We start from the raw sequence: 24,744 nt of genomic DNA on the forward strand, positions 1-24,744 counted from the left end.
ACTTGGAATTAAAAATGTTATCAGATCATACCTAGTTAAAAAAATTTAAAGCACTTTATTCTCTAAAGCACGAGTTCTATTCAATCCAATTTACACACTGGACTATATCATACATGAAAGAAAGAAATAGCATGAAATATGTAAGGGATCATCCATAAATTACATCACACGTTAGGGGGTTGACGAAGTGTGATACTTTGTGACAAGGGGTCGGAAGAGTTCCAATATTTTGTGACATTACTATTCGAAATATAATACATGTATTTTTAGTTAAATGGAAATAAAAATTATATCCGCAATAATGATTTAATTTATTAAATAATAATGCAAGATATGTGACGTAATCTTAGATAGGGGTGTCATAAATTGTGTGACACGGACGAAGGAACAGTCCAAAATTCGTGTGACGTTATTTAAGGATGGCCCCTAATTATATAAATCGCTAATAAAATAATTGTGTTTGCGCGCAAACGAAAAAAAAACCGACTTCAATTACATCGACAAGTAATACAACGCAGAACGACGAAAAAATAGTCAAGCAACTACGCGTTATCAAAGATTACTCAAAAAGTAGTTATCAGATCTCGATAAAATTTATATGTGACCACATGATAAACATCAGCTTTCGATTAAATTAAAAATTATCAAAATCGGTACACCCAGTAAAAAGTTATTGCGGATTTTCGAGAGTTTCCCTCGATTTCTCTGGGATCCCATCATCAGATCCTGGTTTTCTTATGACGGTACCAAACTAAGGATATCCCCTTTCCAACAAAAAAAGAATTATTCAAATCGGTACATCCAGTAGAAAGTTATGTGGTATAATACAACGTAGGTCGACGAAAAAAGCGTCAAGTAAAAACGCATTATTGGATATAACTCAAAAAGTAGTAGTTAGATCTCAAATAAATTTAAATGGGACCAATTGGCACACACCACCTTTCGATTAAAACAAAATTTGTCGAAATCGGTCTACCCGGTCAAAAGTTCTGATGTAACATACATAAAAAAAAAAAAAAAAAAAAAAAAAAAAAAAAATACAGTCGAATTGAGAACCTCCTCCTTTTTTGGAAGTCGGTTAAAAAGAGAATATACTCAATTAAAAATAATATTTTTTTTACAATTGATTCAGGTGACTGAAATTTATTTTTTATAAATTAATCTGAATGTTTTTTGTATAAATTAATTTAATATGTTTTGGGTAAATTGGATTGACTGAACTAATGAAATATTTAAATCGTTACGCTTTTGACTCGTTTTCCAATTCGAATCGCGCCTGCGATTCTTTGAAGCGATTGCGTTTTTTCAATTGAATATTCGCTTCGGTGAGGAATAAGGCTGCGGTGACGATGCAAGCTACTACACCCACAACACCAACGCCGAATGACCATCCTTAAAAATAAAATAAACGTTATCAGCTTTAAACTCATTATTTTACCAATCCACTCTCAATTCTTAGTGCAACTGTGCAAGAAAACTATTCTATTAAATTATAAAAGCCATAGCTTGTGAAGATAGATTCGAGGATAAATATTTAAAAGTCTTTCGCGCAAAAACTACACAACTGATTGTAATGAAAATTACATAATACGTAGACAGCTGGCGATCCAGAACAAAGCATAGGCTACTTTTCATTGCCACAAGATTAGACATTATGCAGGTGGAACAATAGTAAAATTGCAATAATTCATACTAAACCGAAAAATAATTAAAAGTAAATTACAATACCATCAAAACATTTGTCATTTCAAAATTTAACAAATTTAGAATATTGTAATTTCATAGTTATAGTTAATGATAATACTAACGTTCAATAATAAAACCTCTATCAACGACCGGCTTTTTTTAGGAGGGCGGAGTAGGTTATAGTTTCATAGTAGCAAATTAGTAAACGTATACTAATTAAAACCGAGTTCTATACGAACAAAAACATTATTCAAATAAAACAAAACATATACCGTGAACTCGTGAAGGTCAAAAAAAATTTAAATAGTAATTTACATGCCAGTATACTCTTTTAGATACTATTTGAAAATAGAAAAGAAATTTATGTTATTTAAAACAATGTGTATGTTGTTACACTTTCGAGCTGTATTCTATATCAATATTTAAACAAGCAGGTAAAAAAAAAATGTATTGTTGAATGTATCTGATAAAATATATTTGTATTTCACAAAGATCGAAGGAAAAATTTATACTAATAGAAAAATAATAGCTAAAATGTATGTAGGTACGCATGTAACTTTATTATTATATATCATTTGTTATGCTGTTAAAACCTTGTATTAGTGTGTATAAATAAAATAAATAAATAACTTCCTTGGAAAATTCTTTTTTTTGTGTTGGTTATCACTTCAAGGTATGTATGAATAAAAATTTAAACCAAATACGGTATACTCGTTAAAAATAATATGGCGGTAACAAGTTCACTGAATCAGCTAGTCTTAACATAAGTATATAAATCACGCGTTACGTTGTTTATCTGCGACGAACTCCTAAATTACTAAACCGATTTTATTTAAATTTGCAAACCATTTGCAGATCCAACTGGAAAGATAGGCTATATTCCATTTCGATATATATATACCTATATATATATAATTATATTAAAAAAAAAGGCGGTACGAATTACGAAGACGAAGCCAGATCGGCTCGTACCTAATATAATAATTGTAACATTCGAATTATAGTATGTTCACGTCATTAATAAGGAGATTGATTAAATGATGAACTGTCATCATTGATAATCGTCAAGTTGTCCACATAGAACACAAAACATCAGTCAAATAGTTACACGAGTATTTAGGTGTAATTACAAAAAAAAGGGTAATTTACACGGTACCGCACTCACGCTTCGCTAATAACAAAGGTAGTCACTTAAAGCTGACCTTGCACTGTAACAGCATCATCTTAGCGTCAATTAAACTTAGCACAGTCATAGTACTCATGGTAAAAAAAAATAGTACACGACTATGAAATGAATTTTTTTAATTATATTTTTCAATTGTTAATTGGTAGATGCATAATTTTTTTGTTTTTTGTTTTTAGTGATAAAGAATAATATAAAATACCTAAATAGTTGTTGGTGTGATCGGGCATCCATCCATCTGTATTTCCTAAAGATGCGAAAACTATCACTGCTATTGCTCCACTTATTCCTGTAAAAATATTATTTTTATTATATAAAATTAAATTTAAAAGTTAAATACAGTCGACTCTCCGACTCTCGTTAATTCAAACCTGCGATAATTCGAACCTGTCTATAATTCAAAGTCATCACGAGTTCCCTAGAAAATCTACTATCTATCTATTTCGAACTAAATCCATACATTTTTATACACTTGGTAATTCGAACGAAAAAACCATTGCCACGTAACAAAACGACGCGTTATTTCGAACTCATCGGCGTCAAACACTCGACAATTCAAATTTGCAGAAAGAAAAAAACAGAAAGCTGTACATACATGTATCATCGTACACGAATCTTTTTTTTATTATGATTAGTTTGCCACACGCTTCCACACGAATTGGTTTGTTTAGTTATGTTTCAGTTACTGTTACTCTTTCGCTGTATACAAATTAAGTTTGTGTTAGTTATGAGTCCTAAAAAGTATAAATGCTTGACGATTGCTGAAAAGAAGAAGTAAGTCGAAAAAGTAGAGGGAGGTGAGAAGAATGGTGACTATTGTCATTGTTAAAGAATAGCAGTTAATCAATTTGTATGTAATAATTGGTCAACACTTAATAATTCGGAGTTTTATTTATTTTCTCTCAAAAATTTCGATCCATTTGATATTTCGAACACTCGATAATTCGTAACATTTTTCGAGTCCCCTGAGTTTCGAATTAACGAATGTCGACTGTAATTCTTTTTAATATAACAGTCTTTCTTCTTATTACAATTAATATATTATAACAATTGTTCTTCTTACCTGCAGCTAACATTATGAATCCTATGACTTTAATTAGAAGTATGTGTCTGCGTTGGTTTGGATCGCTACATAGGAAGAAAAATATGACTAATATTGTTGAAATCAGAACCCCAATTAGACAAACAGTAAAAAAGAATTGAGTTGCCAGCATGAATCCTGAAACAAAAATATTTTAAATAAAAATTGGTGCATATTTCTATTATCTAATAATACAATAAACTCACAATTCATTGAGATAGTTATTAGCATGTCTTGACATCTGACCCAACAAATAGCTATTCCGTCATTTACGCTTTCAACCTGTAACATACCACTGCTGGACATAGGCGTCTTTCTCCGTGCAGGAGATGGATTGGAGCTTAATCCAACACGTAGCTCCACTGCGGGTTGGCGGATATGTTCCCTACTATAAGTAACGATCGCTATCAGGTATTTATGATAACAACCGGGATCGACGCCTTAACGTGCTCTCCGTAGCACGGTGCAGAAACTCACAAGCATAGACATCCAAACCGGAAATAAATATTTGTACAAATCAAATAGCAAACCCGCACAGGATCGACCCCGCAAACCGTCGGTGTTATAGACGACTACTACACCAGAGCGGTACGCGCCTAGGCGCGTGCGAGTAGTCAGAACGCGGGGACCTCGTCCACGCCGGAGGGTAATCATAAAAACAAAAAGACAATATATATATAAATACAAACCCGGTAGTAAATATCCACGTATCTTGTCGTATCCAGTTGTGAAAGGATCGTAAACCCAACGGCAACCGACGAAAAATCGCCTCTGATTTACATCTAATGGATCCGGGAGAGATCTGAAGCAGTGACTCCATAATCCCAATCTACAAGTTATTTAAAGGGAATGTGAATCAAATCATAATTTAGCTTGTAGGCATATACAACCTCCGTCGACGAAATATCAATCGAAGAATAAAAGAAATTACATTCAACATTTTAGTCTAAGTAAAACTCACCTGTCAAGTTTAGCTCCCCGTATTCTATTGTCACTAACAAGCCAGTTAGGCGTACCAAATGACACTGCCACAGTTACAAGGGCAATAACAAAGACGATAATCCCACAGTTACCGGCTAAGCTTCTTTTCTTCATTTTTTCTGCAACAAATATTGAAAAAAACAATTTTTAACATATAGATAAATTAAAAGTACAATGACCTCCATACTCTAGATTTCCCATCAGCTTCTTCCGCTAACAATTAGACCTCTCGATCTTTACGTAATGATAGATCTCTATGTAATTACCTACCAGAGAATAAATTACATAAATAGCCTCCAGTTGCGCTTGATTACATTCATTGAATAGTAAAAATTTCAAATAATATGAATCATGAAAAATTTATCGTATTTATCACACCTTAGAGGATTAAACTAAGATCATTGTATAAATGATTAATTACTCAAATATCGATCTAGCCCCACTTTTTCAAAAATGTCGTCACGTTTATCCGTAACTCGGTGACCAGAGCGAAAAGCATCTCTGGCATTAAAATTTCCTGACTGAAAACGCTTAAGCAAATTTCGTGTTAATTTTACTGACAGTGCATTAGGTCCATAAATGTCACAATTTTTTTTCGCTGCTTGAGTCGCATTTTCCTCTTTTTTAAAGTAAAACTTTAAAATGTACCGAATGAAGAATCATTGGATTCGCCCATTTTAGTGGAGAGAAAAACTAATAAAAAGTGGCGGGAAACTGTTTTTTAACCGACTTCCAAAAAAGGAGGAGGTTCTCAAGTCGACTGTATTCTTTTTTTTAATGTATGTTACATCAGAACTTTTGACCGTGTGGACCGATTACGACATTTTTTTTTTAATCGAAAGGTGGTGTGTGTCAATTGGTCCCATTTAAATTTATTTGAGATCTAACAACAACTTTTCGAGCTATATCTAATAATGCGTTTTTACTTTACGCTTTTTTCGTCGACCTACGTTGTATTATACCGCATAACTTTCTACTGGATGTACCGATTTTGATAATTTTTTTTTTGTTGGAAAGGAGATATCCCAAGTTTAGTACCATAATAAGGAAACCAGGATCTGATGATGGGATCCTAGAGAAATCGAGGGAAACTCTTGGAAATCCGCAATAACTTTTTACTAGGTGTACCGATTTTGATAATTTTTAATTTAATCGAAAGCTGGTGTTTATCATGTGGTCACATATAAATTTTACCGAGATCTGATAACTACTTTTTGAGTAATCTTTGATAACGCGTAGTTGCTTGACTATTTTTTCGTCGATCTACGTTGTATTACTTGTCGATGTAATTGAAGTCGGTTTTTTTTCGTTTGCGAGCAAACACAATTATTTCCTCTGGCTTTTTTTTCTCTCAGCCTACACTAGGGAGATTAGATTATCTTATTTATTGTAATATTTAACAAAGCCGGGGACATAATAGAAAGGTAATGTCTACCGAGACATTAGAAATTTTAACTAACTTAATAATTTGATTATTTTGATGAAGTTAAGGTTGCACATAACACTGGGTATATTACCTAAGTTTGTGATGTACCCAATGTTAAGATATAAATTTTTATTTTATTCTTTCATTTTTTGCTACCTTAACTTTCTTTTATTATTGTCGTTTTTTTAAATTTATTTGTATTATTATTTTTGTAAATGACATTATTTTGACTTTCGTTAAATGTGTATATCACCTTAAGACGAAATAAATGATTTCATTTCATTTCATTGGTATCAAAACCAGCACGATACAAACAATAGAACCAAAAAGATTTTATTGTTTTTACTAGAAAATACGAAAAGACTTATTTCCCGACCTATTATTAATTTATTATTGTGACTGTTGACTATATGTATAAACTAAAAAGTTTATCTTGTATTGAACAAGTGTGACAATATAGAAACTTCGGTATAACACGACAACAAAAAACAAAATCAAATTGGAGCAACAGCCTCGGTACGCACCATTAATGGTGCTAGGTAAAGCAGTGATTTATTTAACTTCAAACCCAAGGCTATGAGACTGCGATGAATAACAAACATGAAAAATTTCGCAATCCTTACTAAATGAATAGCAGTCAAACATTTGTTACATTCTCACAATGCTAAAAAGTTCACACGCGCTGTTTACTGTGAGAAAAGCATTACAATTTTGTTCTGAAGGATAATAACGCAGACACTTTATGGAAGATTTTTAAATATTTGTACGAAAAATATTACAAGTATTATTTATCATGACTATTCAAAATTTAAACTCGTTTAAAATATAGTTCATTTTTTATTAAAAAAATTGATATCAGAAGTGTAGTCAAGTAAAAGTAATAAAATAATAAACAAATACTGCTTATCAAAAAAAATAGCCTGTAATGGATTGTTACTAAAAAAAGTTATATACGTCTGCGAACGATTTAAGCTTAATCCGTCATACTGCTCAATAGTTAGAAAATAATTTCGCAATCAAGAGTTATTTTATAACTATGTTTTGATGATAAAAACCGGGACCGACAGCTTTAGGATACATCTGAGGTAGAATTAAAGCGCGATAATCTGCGTCATTAACAATCGTTAATTATTCTTCAATTACATCGACCAGCTAATACAAAATATTTAGGCATAAACTTGTCAAGTAAGTTGATGATGATAAGATGATGATGAAAAAAGTTCTTGACAGATCTCGATTAAATTATAATGGGGCTACATGGTAAACACTACCTTTCCATTACAAACAATAATCATAGAAATCAGTCCAACCAGTAAAAGGTTATCAATTAGACTGTATTTTTTTTTGTGTGTGTTGTTACCCCATAACTTTTTACTAGGTGGACCGATTTCAATAAAAAAATTTTTAATCGAAAGGTGGTGTTAAATGGTATAATTTAATTTTAATCGAAATTCGATAATTACTTTTGGAGTTATCTCTAATAATGCGTACTTACTTGGCTATTGTTTCGTCTACCTACGTTTTATTACACCTTTTTTTTTTTTTTTTTACGTGGGGAAAATCCATCATGGATACCCTCCAGCGCGGGGGCGCCAGAGGGTTATGTCAGACTCCTACTGACTAAAAACCACCACGTGTTAGCAGTCATCCGCCTGGGTGGGGCGAGAGGGGTCGCGCTAGCATTCGCCACCTCGCCTCAGCGGTAGGCCCGGACAAAGCTTCCGGGCTCCGGCATGATGGTGGGGTGGCCTCGCTCACAACAAGGCCACCCCCAGACGTATGGGGTCGTGTCGTCCGGCCGGCCGAAGTCCCCCGACTATCGGCCGCCGACCCCACTATTACGAGGGGGGGAGGAGGTGGGCAAACCGCCTTCTCCTTGCCTCCGTACGTCTGCGCCGGAGTGGGCCAGCAGAGGCGTCTTCCTCTCTGGCCCGCTCCGCGGTCTCCTTCTGCGTCATTACCTCTTCGCAGAAGGAGACCACCGCCTGCCACGATCTCTCGCTGTCAAGCATGGCCTTTACGATACTCGGCAGCGAGAGATCCCGTCCGATAACCGCTGAAAGCGTGCGCCGCTGCGGTTCCCAAGTGGCGCACGCCTCCAGCGTGTGGAGTGCCGTATCTTCTGGCGCTCCACACTCGTGGCAGGCTGGAGTCACCTCCCGTCTCGCGATTTGGTGCAGGTACTTACCGAAGCACCCATGTCCGGAAAGCACCTGCACCAGACGGAAGGTCAGCGGCCCGAACCGCCGCCTCACCCACTTCCGGAGGACCGGCTTCACTGCGTCCACCGTCCACTGCCCGGGGACTGGCGAAGCCAAGTCCTCCGTCCAACGTTTTATTACACCTACCTCAACTCTTTACTGGGTGTACCAATGTCGATGATAATATTTTTAATCATAAACTTGTTCATATCATGTGGTTCTATTCAAATTTAATTGAGGTCTGACAAGTACTTTTTTAAGCTATCTCTAATAATGTGAATTTATATATTAAGTTGTATTACTGGTTCATGTGATTGAAGTCGTTTTTGTTTTTTTTTTTCATTTGCATGCATACACAATTATTACTTTTTAGTAATTTAAAGAAATGGATATTTATATTGAAAGTTACAAATATACATATACAATTACACAGTCTTGCCCTAAATATTGTTACAAAGAAAAAAAAACATTTTTTTTTCTATTGCATGTAACATTTACTACTATTACAGTGTGTTAGTTTAATAAGCAAAAACTTTGTACCCCCTTTAACGAAAATTGCGCCGACGGTGTATGAAATTTCGTTCACTATTAGTTTATATACAGTAGGAGTGCAGAAATTACCTTATATCAATAAAAAAATACTACACATACTAACATGTATTTGACACACACACGCATATATACGCTCTTTGGTTTATTATTAAGTATAGAAGTATACTCTTTGACAACAAAACCTTGATAATCTTCAAACTTATAAATTAAATTAATTATGGTCAAATTTAGACCACTGGACGACCACTAGTTAATATAAAACCATTCGATGACAGCCAGTCTTCAGCTCTAATGAAGTCCGGAATGTTGGTTTCTAACCAAGATTGGGTGGTTCGAGCTTAATGACCCGACACCGAGTCTTGCTGAAAGGACTATTCCTTGTTATTGAACATGGTGTTGTTAAGTGGCTTAACTACCTTCTCAAGAATGGTATCTTGATACAATTGTGCCGATGTTTTGAAATCTTTTTCACAAAAATATGGCTCAGTCACTCCTTCATAGCTCCACCGAACCATCACTGAAATTAGATAATACCCATGTTGTACTCTGTTGACTAATTGGGAATTTTTTAGAGCTTTGAGCATTGATATTTTTTTTTTTTTTTTGAGAAATTAAGGGCTTATTTTTTGTTAAAATATTACTTGATTGTAAAAATGTAATTCTTAATAAAATTCTTTAGTGCTGTGTGGTTACGGCACTAAAGAATTTAGCCACCCCCTCTCTTCCCGTGGGTGTCGTAAGAGGCGACTAAGGGATAACAAGGTTCCACAACCACCTTGGAACTTAAGAAGCCGACCGATGGCGGGATAACCATCCAACTGCTGGCTTTGAAATACACAGGCCGAAGACGGGCAGCAGCGTTTTCGGTGCGACAAAGCCAGTACTGCGGTCACCAACCCGCCTGCCCAGCGTGGTGACTATGGGCAAAACACATGAGTTCACGTTATTTTTGGCGTAAACTTGTGGAGGCCTATGTCCAGCAGTGGACTGTATAGGCTGTAATGATGTAAAAATGTTATCATCCATAAACAAAATTTTTCTATGACCTCTCTCTGCATACCGCTTAAGTAGTTTTGATTTTACCACCCTATTCTTTTTTAAATTATCCATTAAGAAATAACTACTGCATCTCTTATAGGCTGCAAGTCCTACGTCATCTTTTAAAGTATGCGACATGGTTCTAGTTGCCATCTTTGTCTCCAGAGATAAAATTATTTTCCTTTCGGACAAGATTTCTTTGAATTCTATTCTACGAACTATGTGGACGACCAGATCTTTTTCTGTCACAAAGAAAAACAGAGAAGGTTTCATTGTACTTCTTCTTCTTCTTCTTTAAAGACTATGGCTCCATTTCATTCTTTTCCTTATTGCTTTAATCGCCTTTTTTGTCCAAACACTACATTGACGACCAGATCTTTGTCTTTTACAAATAGAGGAGGTTTCATTGTACTTATCAATAGCGCAGTACACAAACATTTGACAAATACCAAGCGTATGGAGAGTTTTAAAAATTGTATTTGGCTCCATACCTACTTTGTGTAATGTAATCACAGTGATTCAGTTCTCTTTATCACCCCACTCCCTTTTAATATCACAAAATATTTTACAATGTATTGGTGCAAAAATGAGAAAACACAATGAACAACATACAAAAATGACAGATTCTAAATTCAAATGTAATATTTTGTTTATTTTGCGCACAAGTGTTTGGCAACCAAGCATATGGAGAGTTTTAAAAATTGTATTTATTTTTAATTGTAATAGTATTTACGGCCAGACTATGTATAAGCGATAAATATATCAATCGACAATATTTTTATTGAACACTAGCCAAACAACACCAACAAAGTTTAAAATTATTTCTAATATATTGCTATTTTCTTGCGCAATTTTCTTAATTTTTACCAAAATTTCTACCAAAGTATCATATAAATCGGTTAAGCCATTCTCGAATTTAGCGCTTAGCAAAACATTTAGTGATTCATTTTTATTTATATAAGAAGATTTAAATAGTATTAAAACCAATATAAGTTATACTAGTTTAAAAATTAGTATAAAATAAAAATGCATGTTTCTTAATGGAATTACTGTTTTTTAAACATTATAAATAACTGACTTTATGAATTTAATGGGCGTCCCACACCATTTCATCTGCAATACTTAATTCCTGTCTGATGATTTATATTTTATTCAATTTTCAATGTTCTGTAAAACATTGAAAAAAAGTTCAGTGATTTGTTGTCAGAAAATTTTTATTACAAAAATATTACAGTATACATACACTAATATTTTCAATTTATTACATTTATTATTTTGGTATTATTGGTTTAAAATTGAATTATGAATAGTCTGAGTAAATAATCATGAGTTCTTAAAATATAATCTTTGATAGAAAAATAAAATTAATAAAGTTGTTATATTATTTTCATTAAATGGTAACTTTAAATACATGCATTATTTTTGTCTTAATTCATTCCTCTTTTTACATACATTACAAACATATTATGTAGATTTTATATTCAAGTAGTTTTTTTTTTTTTTTATAATAAATATATATTTAAATAATTAACTTTTAAATCATATACGATTATATTTCTTTAATATTAATTAATAAAAATTACCTATATACTGTTACTGAAGTTTTACCAACAAGATATAAAACACGTCCGCATACAGCAAACAAAACATGCCCATTACAGCATTTTATTAAGTAGTTGAAGATAAAATACTTACTTTAAAAAATATAAGTGTACTTACTACAGTAGTTCCTTAAATGGGTCTTGTTTCAGATATAAAATTTGATTTTCTTTAAAAAGTTTGATGTATGTAGTTAATAAATTGTTTATACTTTTACAGTCAAGTATTTCGAACACCACATCAATTTGACAAATAATTTTAATTACCACTTAAAGTGTGTGTTAATATATGCTTTATTTCAGAATTAAAAGTGCCCAAATACTACTTTGTCTCACTAAAATACTTTGAGTATTTTTTAAATTTACACAATTATTATAGATTACAAAACGTTGTCAGTTAACGTGTAGGGTGGAGTCAGTCTCGGGTTCCTACTACTATTACAATGTACTCTGTGGTCAGTGTGACCGTTTCAATAGTGGCGAAGCTGCCACAGACTGGGTAAAAAATCTGCCAGAATCTGCCACACTTGAGGACAAAAATGCCAAAAATATGCCATCATTAAAACTAAAAAAAAAAAAAAAAAACAACTAATAAAACGTAATTTCTTTAATCAGCACAAAAACCATTTTACAATTTCAATAAGCGGTATTACATCTACTACATACTATTTTTAGTGTGTATTAAACATTTGCCTCCAAATTTTCATCTTCATACTCCGTATGCATAGATTTAAACAACATGTTTTTTTAAACATATTTTTACTTGTTTTAATGGAGACATACAATCTTCGTGTTCCTTTATCCCCTCTTTTGTGATAATTATAGCTGAAACATGTTATTTTGGTTTTGTTCAGGTTTACCTACAAGAATATTCTCTCGCACGAAGCGTTTGACATAGGCAATAAAGCTTTCGCGAAAGTTGTAATATTTGGATATTTTGTACCCTATTCGCGTCCAGTATTTTTCCAATCGTTCCCAAAAAATTGTCTACTCTCAAAATTGTGCTTATGGTGCTACTTCCACCTGATTCTAACTATAATATCTTACACTTATGTCAAATTTAATTTGTCGAAGTTTGTTATCTACTTTTTTTGATTGTTATTTCAGGAAGAAAGCAAGTAATCTTGTTCCACTCAGTTCGATAAGCAGTTAAGCACGCTCGTATTATCTCTTTATAATTTATGATCCGTTACACAGAACCGCACACATTACTCACCAAACGAGAAAGGCGTAAAATAAAATTAAATCAATAAAGGAGAATAGTGTTCATATTCTTATCATATGAATATGAACACTCCTATTTTAATTACAGTTCATAATCATATAACGTACTTGTTTTAAAACAGAATAAGAGGGAAATCCCCGTATTATCAGGCCATGACATAGATGTTGCCAGTTCGGTGAAATAAATTTTGATCTAATTAATAAACCAAATGTAATTATTTTTAAAAAAGATAAGTCACTGAAAATTTTAACTAAGTCATGTGCATTTTCCCGAAATCTTTTAAATCTGCCAAATCTGCCACTTGTAATCGTCAGCATAATCTGCCACAGACAAAATTTAGGAGCGAAATCTGCCAAAATGGCAGAAATCTGCCACAAACGGTTACACTGTCTATGGTTTCCGGCCAATGTCAGTTAAGTACTACTCCATGGTACTACTATTACAATTTACTCTGTGGTTGAGTACAAGACGCTAATATAAAACAGTGGAGAGTGCATCTAAAACATTTTAGTGAAGACAAGTTTCATTCACCCCAGTTATGTTTTCTATCCCCCTCACATTTTATTAAAAATCCATGCTATGTACAAAAAATCCCAATCAATACGTGTGTTGTCAACTTTTAATCAATAAGCTTATGTTGTTATATATCTCTTTTCATTTTTTCTTTTATTTGTTTTTCGTTTGCGCTCACTTTGTCCTATTATAAATTATGCACTATGTGTTTTTTTTTTGTATAATTTTAACTTGATCAGCATGTTTTTTTTTACAAATAAATTTATTTATTATTACAAGGAGGATTTTACTAATTGTTTTGCGCAGACCATTTGCATTGCTTATCCAAGAGCATGGTCAAACCATGCATATAATAGCATATCTATCTGTACCTACCTTGATGTGAATGCTGATTTTCAGGATTTCGTAAGGTCAGTGTTCTCTTTTCTGGTTGTACTTCCTTAATTGTAGGGAGCTGCCATTTTATTATCATAGCAACACTGTACGAAACTTCAAAAAACAGTATGATTTGATTTTGATTTTAAGTCGACTACTTTATTATTCATAGAAACTATTAATAAAGAGAATATTTGCTTTTTGAAGAAGTTTTGGTAAAGCTTTAGATTAGGTAAAACCGAATTTTGGGACCGTGGGGGGATGGGGGGGGAGAGGGTGGGGAACGCTACCCCTGGTACCACTGTCACACCTCGGAACCCCATAGTTTTGGAGATATCCATGGTTAAAGTTTTGAGGTTAGAAGAAGAATTTCGAAAGTTCGAGGAACGCTTGGCTCCGGCGCTGCGGGAAGTGCAGCCCTTCCGCCCTTGCGTGCAAAAGCACGCTCACTCATGCTCCGTCCTGCCCTCCCTCCGCGCCTCCGCGGCACAAAAAAAAACACTCTAGGGGTAGGACAGACCAAGACCACGTGGACAGTGGGGTGCTCCGATTCGGTTTTGGGTATTTTTCGAATTTCTAAACCTATATTCTAGCACGCAATGTTACTAATTTTATTAGAATATTATGTCTGACGCGTTATTTTGTTTAAAAGTGTCGATTTGTCACACAATGCAAACAGTACGAGCTCAAAGGTATTATAATAGCTTTAAATTCTTCTTCTAACCTCAAAACTTTAACCGTGGATATCTCCATAACCATGGGGTTTTGAGGTGTGACAATGTTACCTTGTATAGATTCCCCTACACCCTCCACCCTCCACACCCAAAAACCCCATAATTTGATTTTTCTAATTCGGTTTTACCTAATCTAGATCTTAGCCGAAGTTTTATCTTGTTTTTTAATATACCTACTTTATCTTTATCTAAACATTAATAGCCTAGTGGTTTGGACTGTGACTTGTTATTTGGGCGGTCGCAGTTCGATCCCGGGCATGCACCTCTAACTTTTCGAAGTTAAGTGCGTTTATGTAATTAAATAACACTTGCTTAAACGGTGAAGGAAAACATCGTGAAAACTTGCACACCTGAGAGTTCTTCATTAAGTTCTGGAAGGTATGTGAAGTACGTCAATTCGCATTGGGCCAGCGTGATAGACTATGGCCTATAACCCTATTCTGAGGAGACCTGCGCTCAGTAGTGAGCCATTGATAGGTTGCTAATGATGATGATGATCTTTATCTAAAAATCTTTTTTAATTGTCTTAAGAATCTTTAAATCTTAGCGTACAGTGCAAATTTCATCAAGATCGCGGTTCAGTGGTTTCAAAGAAATGGACCATAATGTTACACGTAGTCTCTTTTCATTGTAACTTTTATTACATCAGTTTACCTTTTCAATTTACTCTTGGCTGTTTCTAAAAACACAATTATTTTTAATTATTTATTGTGTTAGGTGTCATTCATGCGCATTAAATACTCAAAGTGTGCGCGCCATAAAAATAAAGCAGCTAATTGGTGTAAGTCTTTTTATCAACACTACACTATACTGAGATAGAACATGTCCACTGATTTTTTTATTTTACGCATCGGCCTACCAGATAAAGTAAATTGCGACGTTGCCACATCCACAACATGGCTCACTACAGGAGATAAAGACGGATATGCCCGCGTGGATTGGGCTGAGATCAAACGAATCGCAAATATTACGATAGGGTCCATCAAGTAGGGAACCGCAGTGGCGCACGCTTTCAGCGGTTCTTGGACGGGATCTCGCGCTGCCGAGTGTCGTAAAGGCTATGCTTGACAGCGAGAGATCGTGGCAGGCGGCAGTCTCCTTCTGCGAAGAGGTAATGACGCAGAAGGAGACCGCGGAGTGGGCCAGAGAGGAAGATGCCTCTGCTGATCCTCAATACAATTTATGAATCAATATATGTCGCAATCAATATCATCGCATCAAATATTATGTCGCTTTAACTCCAAAATATAAGTTAGCTACTGCTGTATAAATACATAAAATTTAATAACTTTATAATAGTAACAAATGTAATTTAAGACTTGAAATTGGAATTTTACGCGCCATTACTACACATGCTGCAATTGCTCGCAGCGCCTTTCGAAATACAACCCAAATAATCGTTTTTCTGAATGAAGTTCAAATACTAGACAAACGATGGCGCCACTACACTTAATTTTCAAGTTGAAGGGTTGGAAAAGCCCTTATATCTTAAAAAGCAAGCCCGTTAGGTTAAAACGGGAACGTTCTTGTTCGAGGGGGGAAAAAGGGCTATCATACTACATAAGTCCCTTTATCATAAGTCCCTTTATCGACTCCTTTTTAAGTTTTATGGGCACGCACATTTTATCAACTTAGTTTTATTAAATAATGATAATGATAATGATTGCGTTTTATTAATATGTGATATTACACGTGTACGTTTACGTATACGTTTTATTAATATTATTTATTTATATTAGATTTAAATATTTATTGTTGCTTAGAATATGGTAAGGTATATAATCTTATTCATAACTTTAGGTAGATTACATCCACCTTTATTTTTATTTTTTCCTCAAAATAGTCAGAAAACGGCCAATTTACCGTGTTGTCACTCTATACTATATTTAGGGAATGCTAACATAAATATTCTAAAGCAAATATTCTTTTAATTTAATTTTTTTTTTTTTCTAGTTTTCTACGAACCTACAGACCGAAGAAAAGCTGTTAAAGCACTATCTTGCAATCAGCAATTTATTAGCTACGCGTCACCGAATATGATGGAACTTAGAGCAATGGCCAACTATTTGAAACCGAACAACAATATAAATAAAAGTAATGACTTAGAAGAAATTATAAATCTCTCTAAAATCATATTGAATTGTATACACGTTTTGTTAGTAACAAGAGGTCCAGCAGGAGTGGTTACAATCAAAGCAGTAGAACAAAATAATATTTTGTCAAAAAATAATAAAAAGATTGAAGTCCGGCATTATACATCTGAAGTTTTAAATACTCTGGAAAATGTATCTGGAGCAGGAGATTGTTTTTCAAGTGGATTTATTAATGGCCTCCTTTTGGGTCTTAATGAATTTGAAAGCATTGGGGCCGGGTTTTGTGCTGCGAAAGATGCTTTGCTTAGCAAGAAAACGGTACCTGATAAATTTACAAAATATAATTATTATAAAAAAGTTGTATACGATATTTGGTATTATTAATGTATTACATTATTAAATAATATAAGTAATAAGTATGATAATTTATAATTATAATATATGTATTTATATGTATGTATGTATGTGGGTATGTATGTATGTATGTATGTATGTGTGCATGTATGTATGTATATATGTGTTTAACTATTTTAATATTTATTATAAATTTGTTGTAGCTTGTACACCTATGCTGACGCTATAAAAAAAATTAGACCATTTCCTTTGCCCTAAGTTTGCCTGGAAGAGATCGTTTTTAAACGAGAAAGGCCGCCCTTTGAACCTAATGAATATATTGTTAAAATTTTTACTTCTTTGCTATGTATTATTTCTGTTTTTGGTCTACAATAAAGTGTATTATTATTATTATTACGTGATTTACAAAATTATCATATTGTAGAGGTAACTATCTATGTATTGTTAATTATATTTTTCATAAAACAACACGAGAAAACTAAACTGGATGCTTAACGATTTAGATTTCTAAAAACGAAAAAACAACTTAAACAAGGCAAGAAACGCACCGCCTACAACGCACCGTCTAAGAGAACTCCAAACCGCAATCAAGGAAGAATGGGAACAGCATACCGCAAGAGTTAAAAATTTATTTCTACAATGAAAAATCGAATGGAAGCGGTTATTCAGGCTGGGGGGGGGGGGGGGCAATACCTCGTATTAACAAATCATTGTCTTCGAAAAAATATTGTTTTTAACCGACTTCCAAAAAAGGAGGAGGTTCTCAAGTCGACTGTATTCTTTTTTTTTATGTATGTTACATCAGAACTTTTGACCGGGTGGACCGATTTCGACAATTTTTTTTTTAATCGAAAGGTGGTGTGTGTCAATTGGTCCCATTTAAATTTATTTGAGATCAAACAACTTTTCGAGTTATATCTAATAATGCGTTTTTACTTGACGCTTCTTTCGTCGACCTACGTTGTATTATACCGCATAACTTTCTACTGGATGTACTGATTTTGATAATTCTTTGTTGAAAAGCAGATATCCCTAGTTTAGTACCATGATAAGGAAACCAGGATCTGATGATGGGATCCCAGAGAAATCGAGGGAAACTTGAAAATCCGCAATAACTTTTTATTGGGTGTACTGATTTTAATAATTTTTAATTTAATCGAAAGCTGATGTTTACCATGTCACATATAAATTTTATTGAGATCTGATAACTACTTTTTGAGTAATCTTTGATAACGCATAGTTACTTGCTTACTTGACTATTTTTTCGTCGATCTACGTCGTATTACTCGTCGATGTAATTGAAGTCGGTTTTTTTTCGTTTGCGAGCAAACACAATTATTTGCTATTGTAATGATTTCGAAGGTCAAAGCTACACATAATGGGTTTTTAGAAAGCTAACAATGTGTACTTTAATTTAATTCAAGTTGTATTTGCAAACAAAATTAAATTAAAAAAATACGGTCAAAATGAAAATGTAGAGGTGTGAAATTTCTTTGCTCTCAAGTGTATATACCGATATATATAGGTATACGGTCGAATTGAGAATCATTCTTTTTTGAAGTCGGTTAAAAATGGAGACTCATCTCATGTTTAATTTTAAAATTTAATCAGAATCTTTAAGAGCATTCATCAACATCTTTATTAAACTAATTCTGTTTTTAATTTACCTTGATCTTATTGGTCAAGTGCTAAAGTCGAGTAAGGTCGAGTGGCTAAGTTATGTTTCTATTTTCTTAAAGCGAATACACTTTAGTTTGTCAGTGACGCGATATCTCCTTTCTCATAAATACTCACGAATAAAAGAAAATAAAATCGAATCCAGCTAACAATAATTATTACTACAAAAGATCTTATTGCATAATTATAGAATCATTTTTTACAACAATTTGATTGTGCATTTTACCAACAAACCGCTATAAATATTTTCTTAACATATATTTTAAAATAAAAATCAAATATAATAATTATAAATTTATTAGTCAATTATAAAATTAATGTATAAAAATACAAATCATACAACACGTTTTTCATAATTTCATTTACCCATAGGCATTTCCCAAAAATAATGAGTCAATCATATTTATGATGTCAACAATTGTACTAACTACAGTATTCGATAGGTTGGCGTTTAAAATAAATGTTTCAGCTTAAATTTTTAACATTGGCCCATTAAAAAAAGCTTTCAAAATTATATAGTTCTTTAGTTATGAAATAGTGAATTTACATTTTTTATTAAAAAAGAAAGTATTAAATCGTATTAATTAGCGAGCTTACGTTAATTTTAGTAAAAATTTAAGTTCGCTATTACTTTAATCTGTAAATAAGTTAAAGAATTCACTGTTCATTGTAAATATAATTATGTTCTACCGTACTGCTGAATAAAATTGCATACTGTATTACATACCTATTCACAAAATATTTCATTTCACAAAATTGCATACTTATTCAATTCACAACAAGTTGCTCATCCGACTGTTTTGTATGTATTTATTATTTAGATACAAGATTAAAAATTTAAATGTTTGTAAATAAAAAGTATCTCTCATTTTTTTTTTCTTTTTAATGATATTTCATGATGATAATTCAATGGAATTCATATAATTGTGTGTTGATAAACTTTGGCTCCAATTAAATTAAAAATCATTAAAATCAGTACACCCAGTAAAAAGTTATGCAGATTTTCGAGAGTTTAACTTGATTCCTCTGGGATCCCTTCATTCGATTCACCTGGTTTCCTTATTATGGTACCACTCCGGGGATATCTTCTTTCCAACAAAAAAAGAATTATCAAAATCGGTTCATAAACGACGAAGTTATGCCCAAACATACATAATATATATATATATACGGTCGAATTGAGTAACCTCCTCCTTTTTTTGAAGTCAGTAAAAAGTATGCAATTTTTCATCAATGTTTCTTCATGACATGATTCGCTAGTACATTCTTAATCCGTACAGCCAAAGAATGGAACTCTCTACCAGCGTCTGTGTTTCCAGAAAATTATAACCTGGGGATCTTTAAGTCGCGAGTGAATAGGTTACTTCTAGGTAAGCGTGCTCCATCTTAAACCGCATTTTCACTTATCATCAGGTGAAATAGTGGTCAAAAGCAAGCCTATCATTGTATAAAAAAAAAAAAAATTATCACATTAAACTATCGACGGTAAACCGGCTTAACACACAACACTTTTTTTTTTAAATTATTTGTTTTATTGATACGTTTAATATCTAGCAGACAAGCATGATTTATATTTAAGAAAATATTACCTAACCTACAAATATGTAATATTAAAACACTCAAATAAAATAGGTGCTAATACAGTAAATTTTATAAACAATGTCACTGATTTAAGACAAAACAAACAATATACATATAATTAAAAAATCATATTAAAATTATAACTTAAGACCAATGAAGTCAATTTTGGTATACAATTTTATAAAATTGTTATCAACTTCTAAATCTAAACAAATAAAAAATGTATAAGGCATTATTATAATTGTATTTGAACATAACTGGTAGACGTAAACATTCTGTATGAAATACTTACACCTTTAATGTTATACAACAACTTATTGTATTTAAATAAAATTAAGATTCTTTGATTGGACGGCATCTGTTACTTAGTTAGCAGCAAAAGTTGCTATTGTAGCATTTATCAACTTACATAAATGATATTTATCAGCTAAATATATTTAAATATCCGTATGTCCTGGATAAGTTGCTTTTCTCTCACGCATGCTGTAAGAAGGTTCTCTACTTTGCATCTCATGTAATCTCTTGTACTTGCGTACTCTAGCTTCAATAAGAAATAGTATACCCGCGGGGAGCAGAAAGATGACACCAATGACACCAAGAGCATATGCCCAGCCAAGATCGTTATGCTCCCAATTAGGCATCCAGTCTCTTCCATCACCTCTCGCTCCAAATGTCACCACTGATATTATTCCTGAGATTCCTAAAATTATAAAATTGTACACATATGTATAGTAATTTCATATGATAATAATATTTATAATTAAATAACATACTTATTTAACTTACCACCAATAATAAGGATTGTTCCAAATGTCAATAAAAGTGTCACATAGTTATCATCGTCTTCATCTTTTTTCACATACAAATAGGAGATAAAAAGTGTTATTAACACACAACACATAGATATAGTAAAGAAGAATTGTGTAGCAATGAAAAACCCTGGCAGAAGAATATCATGAATTATATAGTATTCTTCTTCAAATATCCACCAACAGCCTTTAAAAATTGTGTCGTACCAATGATGGGTTTCTTCAAATCCATTAAAGCACACTTCCCATAAACCTGTGACAGTTGAAAAGCACTAAGTTATCATATGTAATATGAAGACAATAATATAAACAAGAAAAAGATGATATTTTTCTAACTTACCTATTTTAATAAATTTAGGGTTTTTCAACTTTCCATCAGTTACTAACCAGTAAGGGCTAACAAAAGCTATCGTAATAAATAAAAATGCAAATCCATAGAAACCGAGGGCAGTCAGCCCTGTTTTAGATTTAGATACCATAATTTTTATATTACGAGCAAAAGCCTTAAACTACCTAACAAAAAAAAAGGACATTAGTGGTATATTCGGAAAATGGGTGTGTACTTTGGTTTAAATCTACTGAACCAATACTGAACAAACGCCAAATACCAATTACCAAACAAAACTGACAACTTGACAAATAACAATTTTTTCTGTCATTTATTCCCATCAAGAGACAGGCAAAGGTACAAGTGCGGCCACTCAAAGAATGCGTTTCTGACAGATCGTAATTGACTGAGCAATTAACTTTGAACTGACGTACAATTTACGGCAAAATTAGTTTAACGGTTAAACTAAAGTTCACAGAGCATAGTAATACTAAAGTTACATTGACCACAGAGTACTTTGAATATACAGGTATAGAGTAATCAGTCAGACTTTTCAGTTGCAGCGCCATCTCTTGTTAATTTATCGAGTTATAAAACTTCACAATACACCTTTAAGTAGGTATACTGTTTAAGTAGGTTCCAAAGAGTAAAATAACTTGCATAAACAAGTAGGTTCGTTTCGTACCTAGCTACATTGTTGCTAATTTCGTTGTTTAAAAATCAATTTTTCTTGATTGAGCCATTTCCATTATACCATGGGTTAGTGTAAATCTGTATTGTAAATCACATACAATATAAAACATGGTGTAATGAAAACAGCTAAATGTATTTCAAATAAAACAATAACATAACTTTAATCATTTTTTATTTCTTTTTTTATAATATTGGTGGGCCATTTCCTGCACTCTGTCATTCACTTCATAATGTGTTCTAATGCCTTTTATAATTTTATAAGTGTCCTTACACCAATTGTATAAGAAAAATCTGCATAATAAATCTTGCATTTCGGCTATTATTAAATTTTTGTGCTCGAGACACTTAATAAAATTATAATCACAAACCGTGCTTAAAACAGTCTTCATGTAATTTTTTATTTGACCAACATTAACATGGTTTCTTATTAAATATGTGATCATATCCTGCTGTTTCGAAAAACATTCCATGGCTTCTTCAGTAGGGTATGTCAAATATTTATTTTCTATGGAGTAATCTCGCATTTGTATGTAATCTAGATTATTCTTATTTTTTGTAAAAAAGCAAGCATTGCATATTTTGCAATTTTTAAATATAATTCTTAATTTTTTAAAGACATATCCTGTCACATAAGATATTTGAGCTTTAATCTTAGCATCTTGAATTTTGTTTTTAAAATTCAACATGATATGATCACTATTCATAATTACATCAAAATCAATTTCCAGAGGAGCACAAGATGGTTTATTATTAAAAAATAATCGTCCTAAGGTATGAAACATACTGTCATTGCACATGTCTTTTTCACAATTAGAACCTGCGGAATGCACGCTATTTAAATTATTAATTAGTAAAGCAGCAAAGGAATTTTCAAAGTCTGCACTTGTGGGGTTAGTGTTTCTTGCCCCATGGCTACGAATACAACCAAAAAAATTTTCTAATGGGTCTTATTTAAATGTCTGAGCCATATAGATTTACAATTGTGCTGTTGGAATAATTTATTGGTCAAATATTCAATATTTTCGAGACTAATTATCCAGTTTGTGATTGATTGCACAACAGAAGTTTTGCCATCTTTAGTCACAAATTTCATTGTTTTCATTAGAGACTTGGCTTCTTTCCAGACTTTGAAGTGAGTCGAATTTGGTGTCACTGAGTGCAAAAGAAGTTTTCCTGATCGTTTTTGAAAATTTTCATAACTTCCATTAACAGAGTCGAAGAGGTCATCAAAAAAAATAAGAACTTCAGCTGTAGCTTTAGCTTCTTCAGGCAAAATTCCTTTTTCTGAAAAAAGTAAAACTATCATATAGTACTACAATCTTAACTTACATTACATTTAATTCAGTTATTAAATAGAAGTACACAAGTGAAAACCATAAAAAATGATATTGAAATAAAATAAAATGGTCAATAATGTGGCCTATGTTCCAGCAAGTGGAATATTATAGGCTGATTATGCTTATCAATAATGTTCTATGAACAATAGTTTGTAAAAATTTTTAGCCCTTTTTTTGCAAATATTTAGTGTGTAATCAATACCCAGTTTTAAAATATTTAGTTTTTATGTAATTTAAGCTCACCTGCGAGATACCCCATAGCTACAGCAACAGCTTTGCTGATCACCTGAGTTGCACATTTAACTTTCATCTTCTTAATTTTGTCCGGTAAAACATGCTGGTCTGTTAGTTTAGGCAACATTCTTAAACCCATAAATGATGGGTTTTCTTCGTGTAATTTAATTAAATAATCCCATTTTGCATTTTTTTGCTCACCATTCTTTACATATAACAAATCCTTGTTTAGTAAGTTATTCCTTATACCTTTTATAATGTGTGGTGCATCATATAGGGGCACAATTTCTTTTCCTTTTGTTGACAAATCCAACTATTTCATCCTTTTTTCTATTGTAGTCTAAATGAGGTGCAATAGCAATTTCGTCAAATATTAGTATGCATTGCTTGTCGGAATTTTTCATTTTTTTCACTCTCATTTTTAAATTTTCAAAAATACTCTCGTTGATACCCGCTTTCAGTGCAGCTGTAGAGAGCAACCTACTTAGAGTCAAAGGCGATGGGAGTACAAAAACATTCCATAACCAACGATATGCTTTACCCATTTTTTTTCTTTTTAATTTCTCTGAATTGCAGCTTCGTGAAAATAAAAACAAATGCTGAAAACTTTTTTAATGCCGCTTGAAAAGTTAAATTTTGTGTCAGGTTCAGGGCCTTTTTAAGTCTGCTGCTGTAAGATTCATTTGCTTTCTGCAATCTCTTTATTTTTCTTATTAAAAGGCTAGTCTCAGAAGAGTGAATTAACTTCTGTTTCTGCTTTCGTTTGTGACCTAGAATATAAATATTAAAAGTTTACAGGTTAGTTATTGGACAGCAATAATAAAACTATAAAAACAAAAAGTTTACCCATTTATACAGAGTGATTATCATTGGAAACTTAAATTAGTTTTTAAAAGGATTATTATCAGTCATTTGCAACAAATTAGCAGTTAATAACATAACATAGCATGCCCTGCAATTGTACAACCATCTATATCCATACCATCCAACCATATATATCGGTTACTGAATTTAAGATTTATAATAGTAGTAAATAAAAGCTGAT

At 32.7% G+C, this 24,744-nt stretch overlaps 3 protein-coding genes and 1 long non-coding RNA gene across 4 annotated transcripts in view; 2 read left to right on the forward strand and 2 right to left on the reverse strand.

Annotated features, from left to right (window-relative positions):
• Positions 1-17,081, forward strand: part of LOC123659516 (pseudouridine-metabolizing bifunctional protein C1861.05-like) — a 35,390-nt gene extending 18,309 nt beyond the window's left edge. The window contains exon 6 of the mRNA XM_045594730.1: positions 16,547-17,081. Coding sequence (XP_045450686.1) covers positions 16,547-17,070 — 524 coding nt within the window. The 3' untranslated portion in view covers positions 17,071-17,081. The remainder of the gene's footprint in view (positions 1-16,546) is intronic.
• A 3,442-nt stretch (positions 17,082-20,523) lies between these two features.
• Positions 20,524-21,727, reverse strand: LOC123660405. Its single transcript, XM_045595496.1, has 3 exons — positions 21,448-21,727; positions 21,085-21,360; positions 20,524-20,998 (listed from the first exon to the last, which is right to left on the reverse strand). Exons 1-3 carry the CDS (start codon positions 21,584-21,586, stop codon positions 20,736-20,738), a joined length of 678 nt encoding a protein of 225 aa, XP_045451452.1. The 5' UTR covers positions 21,587-21,727; the 3' UTR covers positions 20,524-20,735.
• Positions 21,728-21,925: 198 nt separating this feature from the next.
• On the forward strand, positions 21,926-22,292 carry LOC123664688. The gene is made up of 2 exons (XR_006744868.1): positions 21,926-22,071; positions 22,108-22,292. It is a non-coding gene; the product is annotated as an uncharacterized LOC123664688 (long non-coding RNA).
• Positions 22,284-24,000, reverse strand: LOC123664676. Its single transcript, XM_045599189.1, has 2 exons — positions 23,709-24,000; positions 22,284-23,412 (listed from the first exon to the last, which is right to left on the reverse strand). The coding sequence occupies exons 1-2, from the start codon at positions 23,836-23,838 to the stop codon at positions 23,066-23,068; spliced, it is 477 nt and encodes a 158-aa protein (XP_045455145.1). The 5' UTR covers positions 23,839-24,000; the 3' UTR covers positions 22,284-23,065.
• Between the last annotated feature and the right edge of the window lie 744 nt (positions 24,001-24,744).

The sequence above is a fragment of the Melitaea cinxia genome, chromosome 2 (assembly GCF_905220565.1).
Source record: "Melitaea cinxia chromosome 2, ilMelCinx1.1, whole genome shotgun sequence".
Taxonomy (NCBI): domain Eukaryota; kingdom Metazoa; phylum Arthropoda; class Insecta; order Lepidoptera; family Nymphalidae; genus Melitaea; species Melitaea cinxia.

Bases quoted from the DNA above. Each gene is read 5' to 3' on its own strand.
- LOC123664676 (XM_045599189.1), bottom strand. From the start codon at position 23,838: ATGGGTTTAAGAATGTTGCCTAAACTAACAGACCAGCATGTTTTACCG. The intron at 23,413-23,708 runs GTGAGCTTAAAT...TACTTTTTTCAG, and splicing joins AGCTATGGGGTATCTCGCAG to AAAAAGGAATTTTGCCTGAA.
- LOC123660405 (XM_045595496.1), bottom strand. From the start codon at position 21,586: ATGGTATCTAAATCTAAAACAGGGCTGACTGCCCTCGGTTTCTATGGA. The intron at 21,361-21,447 runs GTAAGTTAGAAA...CAACTGTCACAG, and splicing joins CCCTAAATTTATTAAAATAG to GTTTATGGGAAGTGTGCTTT. The intron at 20,999-21,084 runs GTAAGTTAAATA...TTATAATTTTAG, and splicing joins AACAATCCTTATTATTGGTG to GAATCTCAGGAATAATATCA.